The sequence below is a fragment of the Ursus arctos genome, unplaced genomic scaffold, assembly GCF_023065955.2.
Source record: "Ursus arctos isolate Adak ecotype North America unplaced genomic scaffold, UrsArc2.0 scaffold_1, whole genome shotgun sequence".
Classification (NCBI taxonomy): Eukaryota; Metazoa; Chordata; class Mammalia; order Carnivora; family Ursidae; genus Ursus; species Ursus arctos.
Window position 1 is genome coordinate 91671155 of NW_026622763.1, and position 21401 is coordinate 91692555.

Genomic DNA, 21401 nt, shown 5'->3' on the forward strand with positions numbered 1-21401 from the left:
CGTCTTGGTTCTGCAGCAGCGTCCCTCAGAGCGGCTTGCACAGGGAGGAGCCTGAGCTTCAGCCTCAGCCGGCCGGTGAAGCCCCGCGGCGCCCCGCCCTACCGCCTCCCTCCAGGTCCGCACTGCTGCCCCCACCGTCCCCTCGGGTGGGTAAGCGGCCCCCGCCAGGACCCAGCGCCCAGCCCCCAGCCACCCCCACATCGTCCCACCGGCGCACTCAGGAGCCCGTGCTGCCCGAGGACGCCACCGCCGAAGAGAAGCGAGGGAAAAAGTCCAAGTCGTCGGGGCCTTCGCTGGCGGGCACGGCGGAGTCCCGGCCGCAGACGCCACTGAGCGAGGCCTCTGGCCGCCTGTCGGCGCTGGGCCGCTCGCCCAGGCTGGTGCGCGCCGGCTCCCGCATCCTGGACAAGCTGCAATTCTTCGAGGAGCGACGGCGCAGCCTGGAGCGCAGCGACTCCCCGCCGGCGCCCCTGCGGCCATGGGTGCCCCTGCGCAAGGCTCGCTCACTGGAGCAGCCCAAGTCCGAGGGCGGAGCGCCCTGGGGCACACCCGGGGCCTCGCAGGAGGAGCTGCGGGCCACAGGCAGCGTGGCCGAGCGGCGGCGCCTGTTCCAGCAGAAGGCCGCCTCGCTCGACGAGCGCACGCGGCAACGCAGCCCGGCCTCCGACCTTGAGCTGCGCTTCGCCCAGGAGCTGGGCCGCATCCGTCGCTCCACGTGGCGGGAGGAGCTGGTGCGCTCGCACGAGTCCCTGCGCGCCACGCTGCAGCGCGCCCCGTCCCCTCGAGAGCCTGGCGAGCCCCCGCTCTTCTCCCGGCCTTCCACCCCCAAGACCCCTCGGGCTGAGAGCCCCGCCGCCGCCACCGCTGCCGCCCAGCCGCCCCCTCCGAGCGTCGCGGGGAAGCCCGAGGATGAGCAGGGGAGGCCCAGGAGCCGCGGGTCGGCTGGCAGGACGGAGCTGGGGGAAGGCCCGCAGCAGGAGGTTAGGCGCCGGGACCAGTTCCCGCTGACCCGCGGCAGAGCCATCCAGGAGTGCCGGAGCCCCGTGCCGCCCCCTGCCGCCACCGATCCCCCTGAGGCCAGGACGAGAGCACCCCCGGCTCGGAAGCGGGAGCCCCCAGCGCAGGCCGTGCGCTTCCTGCCCTGGGCCATGCCGGGCCAGGAGGGCGCTGCTGTACCTCAGACCTTGGAGAAGAACAGGGCGGGGCCTGAGGCTGAGAAGAGGCTGCGCAGAGGGCCTGAGGAAGACGGCCCTTGGGGGGCCTGGGACCGCCGAGGTGTCCGCAGCCAGGGCAGAGGTCGTCGGGCCCGGCCCACCTCGCCTGAGCTGGGTAAGGCCTCGGGGAGGGCCGAGAAGGTGCGGAGACCTGGGTGGGAGGGCAGTTGTGTGGGTGCGGTTTCTTCAGGGAAGCTACAGACCCAGGTTCGAGGTTGAGTGAAGGTTTGTGAAGGTCCTTGTGGTAGAACCCGCCTGCTGGTGAGGTAGCGTGCAAGTGTGTTTTGGTGGAGGCTGAGTGGAGCTGAGAGGTGAGCAAAGAAAGGTGCCCAGATGCCTGCATAGGTGCCCTGGGTCTACAGGGCTGCTGGATCAAGGATCTAATGGTGGTGGGAGGCGGTGGTGGAAACCTAAGGAGCCCCTCCAAACCCCACCCCTCTGTGTGGGAAGAGATAGAAACCCATCTCAATAAATAATGTCAGGTCCCAGGTAGAGACGAGCTTTGGTCCAGCCAACTCTGCTTCTATCCCAGTACTATCCCCTGACCCATCCATGGCCACGAAGATCGGACCCAGTCTCTCAAGCTAGCCTCTCTCCCATCCTTGAGTCCTTGTATAGCTGAGCTGACTGTGGGCGCATGCCAGCCTGTGTGTCGTCTCCTCGTCTTCCTGTGGATGGTGGCCAACAGCCAGAACATCCCTGCTCCTAATTCTGCTCACCCTGAGCACCAGCTCGGGGTCCACTCCTGGAAGGAGGCAGAGGAAGCCATATTTGGCTTGCTCCCACCCCTGCCGCTTCCCCAGGCCAGCTGCCTCTGCTTACTCACTGCACTCAGGACATCTAGTCAGGGTCTCTTTCACTGCACTGACCACCCTGGATTCTTCTTCAGCCAAACTACTCTATTTTTCATTTAAGGATTACCATCTTCAAGTTTTTAAAGGTAATTAAGTACTTGTCCATCATGCTATTAGCCACATTATCGCATACCACAACACCGGCGCTGTGCGAACCAGGCGCTCAGGGGTGTTAGTTTAATCGGTATGCCAGCTCTGCAAGAGGGGGGGTGTTATTTATCAGCTCCATCTCACAGATAACAAAACAGAGGCGCGGATAGGTTATCTAATTTGTCCAAGGTTAGGGAGCTAGAAAACAGCATAATTGGGATGCTCACTGCTCTTTTGGCTACCTACCAGACTGTACCTTGTCTAGCTTAGAGAATGTCCGAGTTGGAAGGTACCCAGAGGGAGCCACTACAGTGGAGCTTTAGGATATCTTTGTACAAGCTTCCTGTGAGCAGGGAGCACGTCTTATGTCTTGCTGTCTCCCTGGTACTCAGACAGAGCTTAGCGTGCAATGGATGCAGTGGTACTGTTTGGGGGATGGACAGAATCAAAGCCGATTCATGAGGCTCTCAGAGGCTGCCGGACCCACCTGCTGCTCCCTCTTTTGAATCCGGTGGCATCACTAATTTGACAATTTACCCCATGTTGCCCTGTGACAGCGGTATGACTGCTTAAGGCTTGGGTTGCTGGTAGCTTGTACTGCCTGTTTGGAAGCTGGTAACATTCTGTGCTGCTGCTAAAAGCGCTTGCATAAAACAGGGCCTGATCTACCATCCGCAGTGACCGATTTGTAGAAAGACACGCACAACACAGTCCGGGCCTTCCTCCAGAAACCACAGTGACTGTGACCGAAGTTGAGAAGCCAAACTAATGTAGAGTCCTGGCTGCCCTGTCCTGTTTGAGAACCACCCCCCTTCTGTCTTTTCTTCCCTGTCTCAGGACATTCAGGAGAGAGACCCCTTGATCTCCCAACCCCCACCTTCTAGAAGCCCTTCTCTCTGGTTTTGGCTTTCTAAGATCCGAGGATGCCACTATCCCTTCTCCCCCTGAGTCATCCCCACAGGGACCGTGTCCCCTTATCCTGTCACCCATGTCTCCGGCAGAGTCTTCGGATGACTCGTATGTGTCCGCTGGAGAAGAGCCCCTCGAGGCCCCTGTGTTTGAGATCCCCCTGCAGAATGTGGTGGCGGCCCCAGGGGCAGACGTGCTGCTCAAGTGTATCATCACTGCCAATCCCCCACCCCAAGGTGAGCTCCAGGGCCGGGGCCAGACTAAGGTTGAGACAAAGAGAGGAGGAGGTCCCCCTCCCCCAGTCCTCAGAGGGAGGGGTAGGGGAGGAGGGACAGCTGCTCCATGGGGCTGGCCTGACTCCTGTGTATGTGGTAGGGGAACTTTCCCAAATGCCCTGGGAGAGGGGAGGGCAGGCCTGGGCTTCTGTGAATGAGCGGGAATTCCTCAGGTTTCCCTAGGGTGGGAAGCCAAATGGTTTGGGCTCTGTGTAGGGTGAGGGGAGATTTGCCCCAGTGGGCTACTGTGGGCCATGGCAACCAGTCACACCGCTCCTTCCCCACAGTGACCTGGCAGAAGGACGGGTCTGCGCTGCGCAGTGACGGCCGCCTTCTCATCCGGGCTGAGGGCGAGCGGCATACCCTGCTGCTCCGGGAGGCCCGGGAGGCTGATGCCGGGAGTTACACTGCCACCGCCACCAACGAGCTGGGTCAGGCCAGCTGTGCTGCCGCGCTGGCCGTGAGACCTGGTAGGGAGCCTGTGGGCCCCGGGCCCCGGGTGGGATGAGCAGTGACCCTCCTTCCCACTCCCAAGCCTAGAGCTCAGGCTCTTAGCCAGCGTGCACTGTCCGATCTCACATGCCGGCTGCTCTGCTGGAAGCATACTAAGTGGCTTTGCCTCGGAGAGAGGGCCAGATTCCCAAAGGCACACACCAGGCTGGCCAATTCATGAAGTCACTGAAATTTGTCTTCACGTATCCTCTAAATGCCATCGTCTCATGGCATTTCCCTGAAAATTGTCCTGTGGGGAAAGCAAATTATCCTTGAAGTCTCAGAGAAGAAGAATCTCCCAGCTCAAAGGGCTTAAAGGCCATCAGGAGCCTTCTGAGGTCATTTCCTCTAGAACAGTACCCCTCCCCCCCACCAGTAAAAAGGATGCTTTTAAGTGCCACAACCTTTCCCCATTCCCTTGGTCCTTCTGTTGAACCCAAAGCCCTAAAGAGAGGGTAGCTGAGAGCCCCTCTCTGGAGATGGTTGTGGCTGAGGCCGCCTTGTTTGCTATTTTTACGAAAGCCCTCACTTGGTGTTGGATTGCTTCCTTTGGGTGTAAGCCCAGTTTCTTTCAGGTTCAGGGTAGGGCTGGACTGGTGTCAGTGTGCATGGCTAATTCTGCCCATTCAGGTTGCTGGGCCTGACAGTGTGCCGATCCTGGGCAGTGGGAGCAGAGAGGTGAGGCTGGGTGGGCGGGGTGGAGGGGGGAGTGCGTTCCAGAAGGAAAAGACACAGACTCAGCTGCCAAGGATATTAGCATGGGGTCATCAAGCTAGATCAGAGGACCTAGGTTGGAGGACAGTGCAGAGCAGAGGAGCATTGAGCAGTGGGTCAGTGTTACGGGGTGCTGGACTGAGAGGTGATGGGGCCCTGAAGGGCATTGGGATGTAAGAGGCAGCAGGAGGGGCTGGGCATGCCTGGAGGGGAAACAGCACACGCTGTTCCGTCCCTGTCTTTCACTGGACACGACAGGAGACAGGTTACAGAGCCTGTCTTGCTGTGGGCCCAGGACTTCTATACCTTCATGATAAGGGTGATTCTGGTGGTATCTGCCCTGAGCCCCAGTCCTGCATTTGATCCTTTTGTGTGTACCCTTCTGGCTTTGCAGAATAGCAGGCCTTCATCTTCCTTAGCTTCCATACCCCTCCCAGGAGCCCGTGTTTTAGTCTTTCTCCTTCTCCTCGCCCCTCCCAGCACGCTGAATCATGCCGTCCCTCCACGGCGTGCTTCCGTCCTTCCATCACCTCTGGGATCTGGCTTGTGACTCAGCTCCCAGCTCTCCTCAGGGGGCCTGGGGCTGGCTCCAGGACTCTGGTCAATACCTGCCTTGGGCTGAGATTTGGCAAGGAGGATGGGGGGGGGGTGCCCCGATACTGGCTTGTGGCCATTTGGGAGCCTTTTAAGGTTGGGAAGGAGGCTTGGGGCAAGGCAGCTGTCCGCTCTTGACTGGGAGCTCTGTGTTTGTCGTACTGAACCTCCCTGCCCCTCAGTTTCCTCATTTGTGTAATTCTACCACCCTCACGAACAAAAGCAAATGTGTGAACGGGCTTTATGGACGCAAAGCTGTAGACAAATGTCAGCTGTTAGCGTTATGAGGGGTGCTGTTGTGCACAGGGTTCCGCGAGGCTCCAGAAAGCTGCCTTTTCCTTTTCTGCGCGTTCTTCAGACTGCGGCTTAGGGACTCCTCCCCTGCCCTTGACAGACCCACAGCCCCAGCTCGCCCGCATTTCCCAGCCTCTGGGTCCTCAGCCCATCGTGGCCTGTCTGTGCCTTCCCCTCACCCCACCCTGGGGAGCCAGAAAGGCGTCATCGCGTTAAGCAGTGGCACTGGGCTTTGCCCCCAGAGAACAGGCCCCATAAGTCATGCTGACTCGGCCCCAGGGCTCTCTTGGCGGAAGCGGACTTTCTTCCCCTACAAGGCGCTGTTTGGTCCAGAGCGCTTGGACAAGAGCCAGTGGACCTGGAGAGCAGCAGAGTGGGTGGAACCCGGGGGCGGCACAGACATTTGGCAAGGGGGGGGTCTCAGGCCTGGACTGTGTGTGGATTGAGGGGGTGGGGCTAAGAAGGGGTGTCAGGCAGTGTGGCTGCAGGTGGGGTGCAGGCTGGGGGGGCAGCTGAGGGAGGGAGTGAGTAGTGTCGGATAAGAAGAGGCCTCCTAGAAGTACCTCCCTTTCTTGCTCTTTAACCTCCTACCCTAGGACCCTGGCAACCAGGGCTGGAGGCACAATGCCCTCTTGGGGTGCCTACCTCAAAGGGGCCTGCTTTGGAGAGCCCACAGATCTCGGTTCCTGGTTGGGAGCCACAGGAAGAGGGAACAGATAACTAGACAACATAGTGGCTCAGGTGCTGTGGTTGGAGGGCAGGGTCTGGTTCGCATCACCCCAGTCCTGGGCACCTTCCAGCCTCGCCCAGCCACCCCACGGAGTCCTTCTGCTGAAGCCACAGTCGTTCTCCCAAAGGGTGTGTGTGTTTTGGGGCGGGTGGTTGGGGGGTGTGAGAAGTATGCTTACCTGAAGCTGAGGATTCTTAGCTGCTCACATCTATCACACAAGCATTTACTGATACCGACAGGCTGCCAAGTTCTGCATCTCTCTGGAGAGTGTCCTTTCACACCTGTCCTCTTATTTGAGCTACATCACCCCATATCTGTCCCTTGGAGAGGCACGTGATAGGTGGCGATATTCCCATTTTACAGATAGGAAGACAAAAACATGGAGAATGAGGTGACATAGAGCTAGCCCAAGGCCAGCAACCTTTATTGGGCACCTGTAATTTGCCTAGGAACGTTGTAAGCAACAGGTGATTTGGGGATGCTGGAAAGACTTCTGAAGCAAATAAGCCCAGGTGGATGATGGATGAAAAGAATATGAGCAGTCGGCGTGTACTGAGCACTTCCTACGTACCAGGCCCTGTGTTGATTGGGTTACCGCATTCACTCTTGCCCTGGGTGGTAGGTTCCGTTATTTTGCCCACATTACGGATGAGGGAGCCGAGACTTGGAAAGCTGCAGCAAATTGCTCTAGAGAAATGCTGATCAGAACTTTCTGCCATGAGGGAAATGTTCCATACGTGCCCAGTCCAGGGGTGGCAGCCCCTAGCCACGTGTGGCTGTTGAGCTCTTGAAATGTGACTAGTGCAACGAAGGAACTGGATTTTTCTTTTCTTTCCGTTTTAATAAATACGCATGTAAGTAGTCTCGGGTGGCTAGGGCCTATCCTGGTGGGGGGCTCAGCTCTAGGAGCAGAGGGCCAGTCGGGGGCTGATCATGATTTGAAGCCCTGTTCCTGGGCTTCAGAGCCTACACTCCTTACTGTCCCCTTCCCTGCTACTCAGAAGAGGTTCAGGGTTAAGGAAGAATTGTGCTCATGAGCTCACGCTGGGTGGGGGAGCGAGGGAGGAAGAGACTGTCGATGCCCTCTGTGGGTGGGTCTGATGGGGAATTTTCTCTCCTTCCTCTCTGGCCTCCCCACCTCCACCATGGCTGTGATCCGGCGCCGTCTCCCTGCATGCCTGGTGTGAGCACATTTGGCTCACCTCCAGCTTGGGCTGTGACAGGGGGCCCTTTGGGTGCTGGTCAGGAGGAAGGGGGAAATGGGGGCTCCATCCTGCTACCTTCAGTCGTCCCTCAAGCACAGATCTTGTCTATATGAACCCAAGGTTCTAGCATTTTCCAGATGAGACCTTGGCCTCTTCACATTTCCTTAGCTGGCCACAGTTTTCTCACATCTGTGAGGTGAGGGTCTGTTTACCCCCTGGGCTACTTGGTAAGATTTATGAGGCTCTGTGGGGATGAGGACGTAGCTAAGGATTTTGGGCCGGAGGCTGTGGCTTTTCAAAGCTCATTCTGGCCCCACCAAATGACTGATACTGTCAGAACAGAACAGAGTTTAGTTACGGGGGGTCAGGAGTATAAAAGGACACAGCATGGTCCCTTGACCAGACTCAGCCCTTCCTCCCCACTCCCGTCTTCCAGAAGCAGGTTGCCCCTGTGGGGTGTCTCCCAGGGCTGCTCCCTCAGAGTGGGGTTGTCACGCTCAGCCTGTCCGAAGAAGGGGCACCTAGTCTGCTGTGGGTGCTAGTGCTTTATCTGGCACAGAGCAACCCCACGTAATCACGCATGGGGAATGAACTGTTTCTAGGGCTAGGTCAGGCCGACTGTGGTGAGTCCTCTCGGCTTCCTTGTCCATTTGAAACCAAAACAGAAACCTCAGCACCACTCTTCTACTCTAGAAAGGGTGATCCCCACGACAGCTCCTGTGCGTTCCCAGCCGCAGGCCGGCCTGCGTCTCCCTTTTCTCTCGGTCTCGCTGTCTTCCACGGTGGCGTGACCACACAGACGGTTAGAGGGATCGCCTCTGGAGACGGTGCCCATGGAGCGCGGGTTGGGACGGGCCAGGACACGCACATATGAGTGCTCGTCAATTCCTGCATGTCACCCCTCCCTCTGAAGCCTCGAGGAGCTCCCCTTTGCCTGCAGAGTGAAGGCCAGACTCCAGAAGCTGGCCTCCACCGTCTGGACCTGAGGACGACCCAAGGGTGTCTGGAGGCCGCTGAGGCGGTGGGAGGCACCTACTCCAGCTGCCTCAGGCCTTGCTTCTCTCAGCTTTGCCCAGTTGGGTGGCCAGCAGGTGGGGCTACATAACGATTGTCTGCACGTTCTTGATGTCTCTGAATATTTGCTCCTGCAGCTTCCTCCTCTGGAAAGACTTTTTCCCTTTTTCCTGCTTCAACCAAACTCTTGATTCCTATACCACCCTTTCCCTCAGTTACCCCGTCTTCCCTGAGCCCAAAGGCATCTGCTGTCTGTGCTCTGTGGCCCTCACCTGCCCTTCTCTTGCCTGCTCATTATTCCTGCGCGCTGTTCTAGTTGTGTTTGTATGGGGATTGTCATCCCTCCCAGCCAGAAGGCTCCCCAGATCCTGACCGTGCTTTGGCCACTTCTTAGCCCCTGTAGCCATACCTGGAGGCCTTCCTGGATAGTCCGGGGCTATGTGGACTGCAGGATTGTGTGTGAGGTCGTGGTGCAGGGGGGTAGAGATCTGTGTGACTTTCCCAGCCCCAGGAACAATCCGGCTGACCTGCAGAGGCTGGGCCAGACGCGAATCTGCGGGGGGTACTAATGAAACCCTGGGGGTGGGGCACAGCAGTCTGGGGTTTAAGCTCCATCCTAATGCACCATGAGCCTTGAGAACCCCTGCTGTAGAGTCAGGGACTTTGCTCAAGATGGGAGGCCAGGTGGTGCCATGGGGAGCACATGGGCTGTGGAGCCAGACCTCTGAGGTTCAGAACCCTGCCCTGAGCTTTAGTGGCTAGATAAGACGGAACTCACCTCTTAGGGTTGTCCTACTCCCATGAGGATCACGGGGGTCCCTAAACTTCCGTGTGCATAAGAATCACCTGGAGTGCTTTTTAAATTTTTTTTGAAGATTTTATTTATTTATTTGACAGAGAGAGAGAGAGGGAGAGAGCAAGCACAAGCAGGGGGTGGCAGGCAGGGGAGAAGCAGGCTCCCCGCTGAGCAGGGAGCCCAATGTGGGGCTCGATCTCAGGACCCCAGGATCATGACCTGAGCCGAAGGCAGCCGCTTAACCGACTGAGACACCCAGGCGCCCCACCTGGAGTGCTTTCTAAAAATGTAGTTTCCTAACCTCTGTTTTAGGAAATCTAATTCTTTAGGTCAGAGTAAGCAAGGACCAGGAATTTATAGTTTAAACAGGCTCCCAGGTGGTCCTGATGTAGGTGGCTGAGAAGCCCTGGTGTAGAAGGCCTTTCATGTAGGTGGCTGTGACTCTGTTTACCCTTAGAATGTCTCAAGGGATATTGGGACCAATATTGAGCTGGATGCACTGGTGTGGGGAGGGAGAGCCCCCCCCCCCCCAACACACACACACACACACCTTGAGGGCTCCCTCACACCTGTATTTTCATCAAGTGAGGCTGACCTGGGAGGAGTGTTGAAAGGCCGCTTGTGTGCACAGAGTCAGCATGTTTTGGGGGTGGTGGGGTGTGTAGGGGCAGCACTCACATGGTCGGCATATGTGCATGTTAGGTTTGGGGGAGCATGTGCTCCCCACTTCCTGGGTGGTATAACGTTTCCCACAGTGAGAGCCAGGCTGTGGGTGGAACAGGGCTGAGATATAGGGACTGGCTACAAAGATGGTTTTGGTGGTGGGGCTAGTAGAAAGTGGGGTGGCACCAGAGCCTGGTGTGGAACCGCAGAGGTTTTGGGAGCTGGAGACAGAGATCCTCCATCTCAGAGGGGGCCTGAGGACCCTGATTTGTGTGGATGCCCCCAGAGTGCAGTTCCCCTAACCACCACCAGGGGTCTCTGAGGCTCCCTGCAAACTTTGCCAATCTGCTTTAATCTCTGTTCTCCTCTCTTGGCCTGTGAGTGCCTGCAGAGCCAACGAACCTGGAGGTGAGCCTGGAGGTCAGCAGGCTCCATGGCAAGGAGGGGGCTCCCGCCTCCAGGGGCCATGCCTGTGGTCTCAGCATCAGCTGGTGGCTAAGCCCCTGGCAGATGTTCACCAAATGCCATTCTGACTTGCCTCCCCACCTCCACCTCAAGACAGCCAACCTGAGTGGTGGGCCCCCCTCCTCTGCCAGTTCCCCCTCCTCCTTCACTGGCAGTGCTGGGAAACACAGGTCATAGCTTGGGAATGTGGCCTTGGGTTGCGGGGGGGGGGGGTGGTGATAAGAGGAGAAAGAACGGGGGGCTCCTGGGTAGCTCAGTCGGTTGGGCGTTCAACTCGATTTCAACTCAAGTCGTGGTCGTGGGGTCGAGCCCCACGTTGGGCTCCACAATTAGTGGGGAGTCTGCTTGGGATTCTCTCTCTCCCCCCTTCATGTGTGCATGCGCGCACTCTCTCTTTCAAATAATAGATGAAAAATCTTTTAAAAAGGAGGGGAGAGAAGGCCATGTGACCTCTCTTCCACAGCTCCCCTGTTCTGCTGCTGATCTCCAAGCCCCTTCCCCAGCCCAAGTCCAGATGGCTGCTAGTCGTGGGGTGCTACTAGAAGCAGCCCTTGCCTCAGGACCCTTGGCCCTGGTGGGGCTGACAGGATTCCCCTGTCAGAGGTGGTAGGAGGAGAGGTGGGTGCAGGCCCAGTGCCCCTGGGTGGTGCTGGCCAAACCTGCCATGGCAATAGTGGGGAGGCAGAGGTGGGATTTGGGGCCCCTTCAGGTTGAGGGGGGTATTTCTGGGAAGGAGGCCAAAGGTCCTGACAATTCTCTGATTCTCAGCACCAGAGAAAACAGGGTATGGCCTGGCTCCAGTATTTGAGGCTTATCAGCACATTCCCACGTGGGGATCTTGGTGGCTTGCTCAGAACAGGGGGCATCCTAAAGGCCATCTGCCTCCAGTGCCTCATGTGGTGCGTATGTCGGAGTAAAGGGCTCAGGGCAAGCATCTTGGAGCTGCGGTGTACCACCACTCCCGTCTTCTGCTGGGGACTGAGGCCCCGGCACTTTGAGTTGAGGCGCCAGTGAGGGGGCTCTGCTCTTGTCAGGGTCCAGAAACTGTAAAGAGAGAAAAGGCAGATCCTGCTGCTTGGGAATGAGCAGGGTGGCTAAATACAGCCAGGCTGTGCTTGCTCTGCCCCTCCCCTCTCCTCCCCCTCCACTCTAGGCTGGGCTGCTTGTGGTCTCAGCAGGCACCACCTTCCCGGCCAGCTGCTGGCCTGCCACCCAGCCTGTCCCTGCCTGGCCGGCCCCCACCTCCTCCTTCCCCTCCTCGGGCTCCTTCCCCTCCCCCAGGCCCTCGGTGCAGAGCCTCAGCAGGGTCAGTGGAGTGAGTGGGGCTGGGCAGGCTGGGCTCCTGCTCCCTGGGGAGCCGGGTGGGGTGGGCAGTGGGCAGGCAGCAGGAGGGCCTGGTGCCAGGGCAGAGCCTTCAGGACAGGCGCAGGCTGGGGTCTGTGTGCAGAGTCTCGGGTGAGTTGGGGTGCAGCCCGGTGGGGGACTGGACCACAGGGGCTTGGGGTGGGGGAACCAGGAGGAGGGGCCAGGGGGCTGTGGCGGATTCATGTCTGTATTTGGTAGTCGGATAGGAGCCAGCTCAGTGAAGCTGGGCCCCTGGCCAGTTGCAGGGGAGGGCGTCAGGGCCCTGGGGACACCCCTCCCCCAAAGCGAACACTGGTGCCCCCCTCCCCTTCCCCAGTCTGAGTCGCCCTTCTCTGTGGATGACTCAAACTTTTTTTCCATCCCCTGAGAGTTTTGGGGTCCATGTTCTAGGGCTGGGGCCAGCAGGTGCCCCTGGGGTATCTGGGGCAGGAAGCTGAGAAGGGAGAGGGGGAAGGGCAGGCTGGACAGTGCCGCCTCACTGGCCCTGGCACTGCCCAGATGGGGCTTGTCGGAGGTGTGTGTTCCTCTGCACCAGGCCCAGCTCACTCAAGAAACGGGTGTCCTGGCTGTACCACTCTGGGGACCATCTGCATTAGGGGCCTGCAGTTCCAAGCCAGGAATGTGGGTTCCCTGCTCCAGTGGAATTTCAAGTCTCCCATCGGGCCCAGGGAAGCCCCTCTGCTGCCTGTATCCCTTGTCCCAGGCTATTCCCTGTGGTTCCCTTACTCAGGAGGTTCCACAGTGTCAGTGTTAGGAGAGTCTGTGGAGAGCAGGATTCAGGGGCTCGTGGACAGGAAACATCTGAGCAAGGTCACTCAGCAAGCAATTAGGAGCCCCATGAAGCAAAGTCAGGGCAGGGCTGGTCTACCTCCTGGGCTGTGTGGAACATTCCAGACCTTATCAGGTCCTTGATCTTGGGCTGATCTATCCAGCTCTCTCATTCTTTCTGTCCCTCCTTCCTCCCCTGGCGTCTCTCTCTGTGCCACTATCTCTCCTCTATCTCTTTCCCAGGCGGGTCCACATCACCTTTCAGCAGCCCCATCACCTCTGACGAGGAATACCTGAGCCCCCCAGAGGAGTTTCCGGAGCCTGGAGAGACCTGGCCCCGCACCCCCACCATGAAGCTCAGTCCCAGCCAGAACCGCCGCTCCTCCGACACTGGCTCCAAGGCACCCCCCACTTTCAAGGTCAGACCCCTGAGGCCAGCACCCAGCCCCTGGGCACCCCCATTCCTTCATGTGTGCCCTTGTTCTTGGGGCCACACCACGTTCTAGCAAGACCTCGAGCTTGGCCCCATTAACCCTTCTTATCTGGAGCCAGCCCCAGTTAGCCCGGTGTGGAAGAGGCCTCTGTCCCAGAATCCTCTGGCCCCCAGGAGCCGCAGCTGGGCCTTGAGTGTCTCCCCTGACACCTTGGGGTCCCCTTCAGGTCTCCCTTATGGACCAGTCAGTAAGAGAAGGCCAAGATGTCACCATGAGCATCCGTGTGCAGGGGGAGCCCAAGCCAGTGGTTTCCTGGTGAGTAGCAGCCCGCGGGCAGGCGGTGGCCCAGTGAGGCCTGGCTCCGGGTGGAGGGGAGTGGATGCTTTGTGGACTTCCCTGGGATCGGCCCAGCATTCTCATCCCAGGTCCAGTGGTGTCGCTCCCTGAACGTGCCCCTGCCCCTTTGTTCAGGCTCATTCAGGGCTTCTCCTTCTGGGGTGGGTTTAGGGTAACAAAGGTCTCTTCTCTGTTCTGCACTGGCCCAGCCCCATCAGGCGACAGCAGGGGGATTTTTGAGGCCCGCTCTGCGCCCAGCCCTGTGCTAGGCCCGGACATAACCATTCGTTTCTGAGCTGCCAGAGCCCGGCAGGGAAAGGTGGGCCTTGGCTACAGTGCTTTACCCGGGTGCCTGGAACCTGGTTCTACTTAGTTTGGGTCCTCGTTTTCATTTGTAATTGATTTTCTAGTCTGTGTGATTTTTTTTTTAACACTGTTAAGTTATTTCTTATCCCTTTTGGCCAGTGGGAAAGCTTTCTGTTCGTTATCAATTATAAAAATAAGACACAAAGACATTTCAGAACTATCAAGAGCCAAATAGTTGTGGTGAGGTTCCAAGAAGGGTAAGGTCCAAGTAGGCAGAGGTGTTCTGGAAGTTGCTGGTGGGGGTGGGTGTTGGCAGAGTCAGGGCGAAAACTTGGCCCTGTAACCCGGGGGACAGATCTGGGAAGTGGGTAGATGATGTGAGGAGCCTGCAAGGGCAGGTCGGGACCTGGGCCCCCAGGCTGAGTTCTTGTCCCTCCGACAGGCTGAGAAACCGGCAGCCCGTGCGCCCAGACCAGCGGCGCTTCGCCGAGGAGGCAGAGGGCGGGCTGTGCCGGCTGCGGATCCTGGCCGCCGAGCGGGCCGATGCTGGCTTCTACACGTGCAAGGCGGTCAACGAGTACGGCGCCCGGCAGTGTGAGGCCCGCCTGGAGGTCAGAGGTGAGTGCCTCACACTCTCCATGAACCCCCCCACCCCTGGCCCTGGCCCTGGCCTCGTCCCTGTGCAGATGCCAACTTTCACACAACCTTGGTCGGAGGATGTCACAGCAGGCCTTAGTGGGTTGCATATGTTGTAGTTGAGTAAACTGAGGCCCAGAGAGGGGAAGTGACTTGTTCAAGGCCACACAGCAAATTGTTCAGTGCTCAGCCTACTACACAGGATGGCCTTCCCTATGCTCAATCACACCTGTCCCTGATGCTAGCCAGAGAGAGACCCTGCTTCCTGCCACCAGCTGTCCTCTCCCCACACTCTTCCAAACTTTTGTCCCCTTGCCCTTTCCAGGCTCCTCCCTCACACCCACCCTGCTTCTCTCCTCTTGCCCCTTTGCCCTCCTACCCGTCCCATTGCTGTGCAGAAGCCATTGTGGTTGGAGGTGGCAGTGGGGAGAGTCTGATAGCTGGACCCGTTCGGAGGGGCTCTTGGGGTGACTTGGGCTTGAAGCATTGCAGGGACCCCAGGGGTGCCAGGGTAAGCAGGACCGTGGCATGTGGAGAGGGCTAGGCCCCTGGAGTTGGGGCATTAGGGCAGGGGACCTTTCAGGCAACAGGGATAACAGGCAGGCCTGATCCAGGCTGCCCTTGGGGGGCTGGCGGTTTTCCTCCCCAGGGCTGACCATTAACCTTGCCTTCTACTTCACCCTTCCCTGTGAGCAGCTCAGGGCTGGGGAGCCCCTCCTTAGCTCCACACTCAGCCATCATCCCTTACTTCCTGGTAGATGCCAGCTCGGAGAGCTTCACAGGATACCCCCAGCCCCAGATGGAGCTCAGACCCTCATAGTCATGGTCACCTCCACTGGACCCTGCCTGCCTCAGTTATCTGCCCAGTGCCTCCTGTTCTTGGGGCTGCCACCTCCTTGGTCTCTGAGTTCTTCAGCTCTCCCTGCACCCGAATCTGGCCCCTATTCCCTGGCCCGTTCCTTCCCCTCCAGGGTCTGGCTCTGCCTTGCTTCTCTGTGCTAACCCGTGTCTCAGTGCTTCTCTCTCTTTGGGATTCCTCCTGACATCCCCTAGGCTTTGAGTGCCCCTGATGCCTGTGAATGCCTTTTCCCTGGTTGCCCACGGCCTCTGCCTGTCCAGGAACCCCGGAGACCCGCGCAGCCTCTGGCTGGCTGCCGGTCCCTCCATCCCCAGGCTGATCTTGGGGGAGTGGAGAGAGGCAGGGCGCCCTGACAGTTTTAGAGACAGCTCTCCACGCAGAGGGGCCCTAGCCAGGTCTGCGTGGTGTGCGTGCGTGTGCGTGCGTGTGCGTGTGTGCGTGCTGCACTAACCTGCCGCTTGCTGACTGAGGTTTTTGTCTGTACACAGGCGAGTGAGCTCAGGGGGCCACCTGCGCTCCCCCCTGCTACCCTCCGAGCCGCGCCCCTGTCTCAGGCACCTCTCGGACCTCGCTGTGTTTCACTGCCTCCTGCCCACAGACCCTGCCGGCCCGCCGGCCCGGACCCTGTCCCAGCCTCCCATTCCATCCCCTCCCCACCTTATGCAGCATCCTGGGATAGCCCATGGGCCCCTAGGGACCCTTCCCCCCCAAGCGGACATATGGCTGGGCAGGCTGGGAGCCCCCACATGGACTGAGTGCCAGGAAGGGGCAGCCATGAGGGGTATCAAGACACCTCCCCCCACCCCCAGTCTCTCCCTGCAGGGGAGCACCCAGCGAGCGCATGTGCTACCGCTGCTACAGGCCCTGTCTGTCTATCTGTTTGTCTGTCTGTGTGTCTGTGACAGTCAGGGAAGGGTGCCTCTTAGGTGGTGTGGGGTGAGGCAGAGCGGGAGAGGACAGGGCATGGCATCGGCAGGCTGGAGGGACCCAGAGAGGCAGGAGGCTTTGACAAGGGGCTCATGAAGTGGGGGACGGGGCACTCACCATTCCAGAAATGGGTTTCGAATGGCACAACACTTTCTATTTCTCAAGAGACTAAAGCCAGAGGCCCTCAGGCCCTACGCTGATGAGGAGGCCTGACGGAGTCCAGCTCTGGTCAGGTTTAGGGCTCATCTGGGGCTCCCCTGTTCACTGTCAGGGCCCAGGCTGCTCTGTCTGGGAATGAGGGTGTTAGCCAGGCTTGGCCAAAGAGTAAGGGCCTGCTGTCGTGGGTGTGGAGATATTTGAACAAAGCTGTTTCTTAGCTCAAATAAAGTCCAGTTTGTACCCAGCTGGTGTGCTGTGTTGTTTTTTTTTTCCGCCGCCGTCTCTGCCCCTACGTGACCCTCTCAGATTCCCTGCCCTCGATTCCCTCCCGCTTCCCCTGAGTTCACCCTCCCTGGCCCAGCTTGGGGTGCCCTCCCGAGCTAGGCCCCGGAGCTCCTTGCTATCCTGGTCGGGCGGGCGGGCTTTCCCTGCCTCCAAAGGAACAAAATGCATCTCTCTCTCTGTATCTGTCTGTCTCTTTGTGTGTGCGTGTGTGTGTGTGTCTCCCTCGCCCCGTTGTGTCTCTATTCTACGCGTGCCCCCTGCGGCCGCTGTCCCCCCAGCACATCCTGAAAGCCGGTCCTTGGCCGTGCTGGCCCCCCTGCAGGACGTGGACGTGGGGGCCGGGGAGATGGCGCTGTTTGAGTGCCTGGTGGCGGGTCCTGCCGACGTGGAGGTAGACTGGCTCTGCCGAGGCCGCCTGCTGCAGCCTGCACTGCTCAAATGCAAGATGCATTTCGATGGCCGGAAATGCAAGCTGCTGCTCACGTCTGTGCATGAGGACGACAGCGGCGTCTACACCTGCAAGCTCAGCACAGCCAAAGGTAACCGCCCACTCAGGCCCTGCGGCTGCCATGGGGGCCCAAGAGCTGGAGGGAGGGGACTGGAAGTGTAGGAGCCGGGCAGTGCACCTGCCTCGATCAAATCTGCGTATGGAGTGGCCCCTGGCACAAAGAGCCTTCTGTCCATGTGAGCTGGTGTTCCCATAGGGAGCCAGTCTGCTGTGGTCTAGCGAAGCCACCCGAACTTGGGTTCCAGTTCCCGCCCTGCCACAGACAGCCACGTGACTTTGGACAAGTCACTTCATCTCTCTGAGCTTTAGACTATCCATCTGGAAAAAGGGATCATGAGACGAGCTACCTTGTAGGGGGACCGGTGGGATTAATGAGCTAATGTATGTAAGGAACAAAGTACAGCACAAGCCTGGCAAAGGGTGGCACCTAATAAATGTCAACCATTATTGTTATGAATGACATCTCTGACCCTGGTCCCTGTCCTCCTTCGAAGAGCAGAGATAATGCCTCACCAGCTCCTGGTGATGAGCGCCTAAGGTGACACTGGAAGCCTTTGTAAGCAGGAGGGGGTCTGATCAGCAGAAAGGGCTCTGATTTCCCCCAGAAGACTTTTTGTGGGGTGGTGTCTTAGGGCCAAGGAACATCGCTCTGGGTCCAGGATGGGTGGGAGGGCACCACCCAGGCACAGAGGAAAGTTTCCCCAAGGGCAGGGGAAAGGTGTGGAGGAGGAACTGGGTTTGGCTTCCAGGCCCCTCTCCTACAGCTGAGCTGAGCTTCATTGTGAGTGGGCAAGGGGTGATGAAGAGGGGCTCCTGTTGTGGCCCTGGCCACCGTGGCAGCCCTGCCGCCCACCCTTGTGAACCTCCACCCTCCCGAGAATGCCAGGTCTTAGGGTCTTGCCCACTGCCTGGCTCCGGTGTCTGGGGACTAACCCTAACCCAGGCTCCAGCTCTGGGCCCAGTTCTCCTTTCCTGCCCAGTACGATTGTGGGCCCTTCGGGTTGGGGTGCCTGGGACTCCGTGGCCTTCCCTGCCACAGTGCTGACCCCTCCCCACTAGACGAGCTGACCTGCAGCGCCCGGCTGACTGTGCGGCCCTCACTGGCGCCCCTGTTCACTCGACTGCTGGAGGACGTGGAGGTGCTGGAGGGCCGAGCAGCTCGCTTCGACTGCAAGATCAGCGGCACCCCGCCCCCTTCTGTTACCTGGACTCATTTTGGTATGGCCCTCCACCCTGCAGATGTTGGGGGACCCCTAAGGCCCGGAGGGCAGGGCCCCTCTATGAGCCTGCTCTGCATTCCTGCTCCTCCTCTCCCAGGCCGCCAGGTGGAGGAGAGCGAGAACTTGCGGCTCCGGCAGGAAGGAGGTCTGCACTCTCTGCAGATCGCGCACGTGGGCAGTGAGGATGAGGGGCTGTATGAGGTCAGCGCGGCCAACACCCATGGCCAGGCCCAGTGCTCGGCCCAGCTCTACGTGGAGGAGCCTCGGACGGCTGCCACCGGCCCCAGGTATGGCAGGGCTCCCGGGGTGGCCGGTGCTGTCTCTGTGGTGCCCCGGCCCCGAGGTGGGAGGCGCTGCTCCCGGCCTCTGGCCATCCATGTCGTTCTTCCAGCTCGAAGCTAGAGAAGATGCCATCTATCCCCGAGGAGCCGGAGCAGGGTGAGCTGGAGCGGCTGTCCATGCCCGACTTCCTGCGGCCACTGCAGGACCTGGAGGTGGGCCTGGCCAAGGAGGCCATGCTGGAGTGCCAGGTGACCGGCCTGCCCTACCCCACCATCAGCTGGTTCCACAATGGCCACCGCATCCAGAGCAGCGACGACCGGCGCATGACACAGTGTATGTGTCCAGGGAGGAACCCTGGGGAGTGTCCCCTCCAGCACCCTCTGCGCTTGCAGTGCCTTCACCTTCTCCCCGCCCTTGAGCCTTCCTTTTCTAGCCTGCTCAGGGATAGGGCGCCTGCGGGAGGGGGGCACAGAGGGGCTATGAGGTCAGGGCCTCCTTCCTTGAGCTTCACAGCCCCACGTGTGGAGTCGCCACTCGGGCCCGGGTGGCCCTCTTAGCACGTACTAAACAGGTGGTACTGCTTGCTGCTGGCCAGCACTGTGGGCAAGGTTACAGAACCCGTCGGTGCCTCAGTTTCCCCATCTGCAGTAGGCTCATGATAAGAATTAAATCAGTTAATACATACAAAGTGCTTCAAGTGGGGCCTGATGAATGGCTAGTGGTCAGTAAATGATCATCTCATTATTACTGCTATTGTTGCTTGTTCGTAAAGCAGTGCGGCTCACGCCTTCCTGGAGAAATTTCGGTGAAAAGGCCGGCATGGGCAGCGTCTGGCTCCAAAAGGCCGCTTGGCCAGGGTTATTAACAACAGCAAGTAAAGGAAAGAAGCCAGGGGAGGAATACAGAGGGACGGGTTCAGGACCCTGTGCTTTCCGCCGGGGCTATTTTTCCCAGAGCGTCTCAGTTCCATCCTCGAGGGAATCTGAGTCTCGTGATGGGTTCCTCGTACAGCTGCAATGTGACAGAACTCACCTTTCTTAAGCACTTTCTGAGCGCCAGGCCCTGGGCTCAGCCTCCTCATCAAGGCCCTGTATGCCAGGTACTCGTATCCCTGTTTGCAAACGGGGAAACGGAGACTTGCAGAGGGACAGGGACTTGCCCGAAGGCAGGGACAGACCCTCTGACCCTGGCACCCACTTCCTCAGCAGGCTGCCCCCCACCCCAGGGCCCCACGCTCACACCCCATTCTCCAGAGCCACCTCTGTGGCTCTGACCCTTCCCCTGGCTGCTGCCGCTGCCTCCTCAGGCTCTCTGCTCAGTCTACAGGCTTCCTGTCTCTCATTCTGCTTGAGGCCCTGGGTGGCTGTCTGTCTCAGGCGTCCCTGCTCTGCTCTGTATCTGGGGTCGGTGGCAGCCTCTGGTCTCTCTTCCTTTATAAATAGTGTCAGCGGAGATAAATGAATGGGTGACTGTTCCATGTGGAGATAACCGCTCGGAGAAGGGAGGGGTGTTTGGGGATGGCTGTGACGTGCAGGAGGATAGGCTGGCCTCTTCCCCTTCGCGTCCCCGCCTGAGATGGCCTCCTTATCATTCAGGGATCACAGCATCAAGAAGGAAGTTCAGAATCAGACGGAAGCAAGTTTAAGGCATGGCTCCATCATTTATTAGCTGTGTCACCTTGGACAAGTCCATTAATGTCTCTGATCTCATTGGGAAAATGAGGATAATTTTGCAGGGTTGTTGAAAGGATGATGGAAAAAAAAAAAGCATGTCAAGTAGCTGGCGTCAACTGGGCACAGAACAGACAACTCTTATTATCATTTATAATATTACATCCTTGGCAGTGGCTACGTGTAAGGCATCGGGGCCCGGGCCTGACAAGACATGTCGGCTCTGTCTTTAAGCAGCCATGGCACGTGCAAGTAGAGAGGAAGGGCTACCCCGCCCAGTGTGGGCCTGGCACTGGAGGTCTGGGAAGAGAGTCAGGGGTACAAAGGGGGTGCAGAGGAAGCTTCCCAGGCTGGCACTCACTTGAACTGTGTCTTGAAGAAGGAAGCCTTAGGTAAGGGAGGAAGATTCCAGAAGGGAGGAATTTTGTGAGGAAAAACTCGGAGATGGAACTCTTGTGGCTTGTTCAGGGACCCTCTGGCTTGTTGGGGTTAGAGGAGTAGCAGGAGGAAGGACAGGAGACGTGGCTGGATGGGCCCTCGGGCTGAGGGCTTGGGATGCTAGCCCGCATGCAGGAGGTGCCTTTAAGGTTTCCAGGTCAAGAGGTAGCATGCGGTGCCCTTGGTGGAGTGTGGACCGCCCGGTGGAGGCGGTCATGGGCGCTGTGCTACAGGTGGGACCAGCAGTGGCCGTGGGGACAGAGAGGGGACTGAGGGAGGGGCCTTAGGAACAAAACTCGGTCAGCCCTTTGATACCCAGGTGGGACCCCCAGAGGTGCGGAGATGAGGGGCGGTCAACAGGATCAGAGCTCAGAGGGGGAATCAGTGTGGAGGCAAGATGAGAATTTGCTGGAGGGACAGACAAGAGGGGCCGGGCCTGCAGGTATAAGCTTGGCAGCCCGGATTTGGGCTTTGCTGCGGCATGGACATGCTTCTTGCCTTCTGCCCCACTCTCGCCGCCTTGCCTGCTCCCTGCAGCCAGTAGGGGTAAAAGGCCAGGCCTCTGGGGGCATGGGCCCACCCCTCAGAGTATCCTTCTGGCTCAGGCCCAGTGTCATTGTCTCCCCCCACCCCCCAGACAGGGATGTCCATCGCCTGGTGTTCCCTGCTGTGGGACCTCAGCATGCTGGCGTCTACAAGAGTGTCATTGCCAACAAGCTGGGCAAGGCTGCGTGCTATGCCCACCTCTATGTCACAGGTGAGGCAGGCCCCTCCCAGTCCGCTGCACCCCCAGCCTGGCCTCCGGCCCTCCACAGGGCCCTGGGTGAGGGAGGGGCCTCCACACCAGCTCCCTTCCGCTCGGACCCTGGGGAGCCATCCGGCTTTGCCCCCAGCCCTGT

General features: G+C 59.0%; 1 protein-coding gene across 7 annotated transcripts in view; it reads left to right on the top strand.

The window, feature by feature from the left end:
• SPEG (striated muscle enriched protein kinase) overlaps positions 1 to 21401 on the top strand; it is a 55705-nt gene that overhangs the window by 12859 nt on the left and 21445 nt on the right. For 5 of the 7 annotated variants that reach the window (XM_044381125.3, XM_044381123.3, XM_044381127.3 and 2 more), the window contains 11 exons: positions 17 to 1329; positions 3160 to 3303; positions 3630 to 3812; positions 12686 to 12861; positions 13103 to 13191; positions 13961 to 14136; positions 16663 to 16923; positions 17952 to 18110; positions 18210 to 18399; positions 18504 to 18727; positions 21140 to 21259. In XM_044381125.3, the coding sequence (XP_044237060.2) occupies positions 17 to 1329; positions 3160 to 3303; positions 3630 to 3812; positions 12686 to 12861; positions 13103 to 13191; positions 13961 to 14136; positions 16663 to 16923; positions 17952 to 18110; positions 18210 to 18399; positions 18504 to 18727; positions 21140 to 21259 (3035 nt within the window). Of the gene's footprint in view, positions 1 to 16; positions 1330 to 3159; positions 3304 to 3629; positions 3813 to 11499; positions 11765 to 12685; positions 12862 to 13102; positions 13192 to 13960; positions 14137 to 15501; positions 16328 to 16662; positions 16924 to 17951; positions 18111 to 18209; positions 18400 to 18503; positions 18728 to 21139; positions 21260 to 21401 lie in introns of those variants that run through there. The other 2 variants (XM_044381129.3, XM_057305033.1) reach the window with 2 other exon arrangements.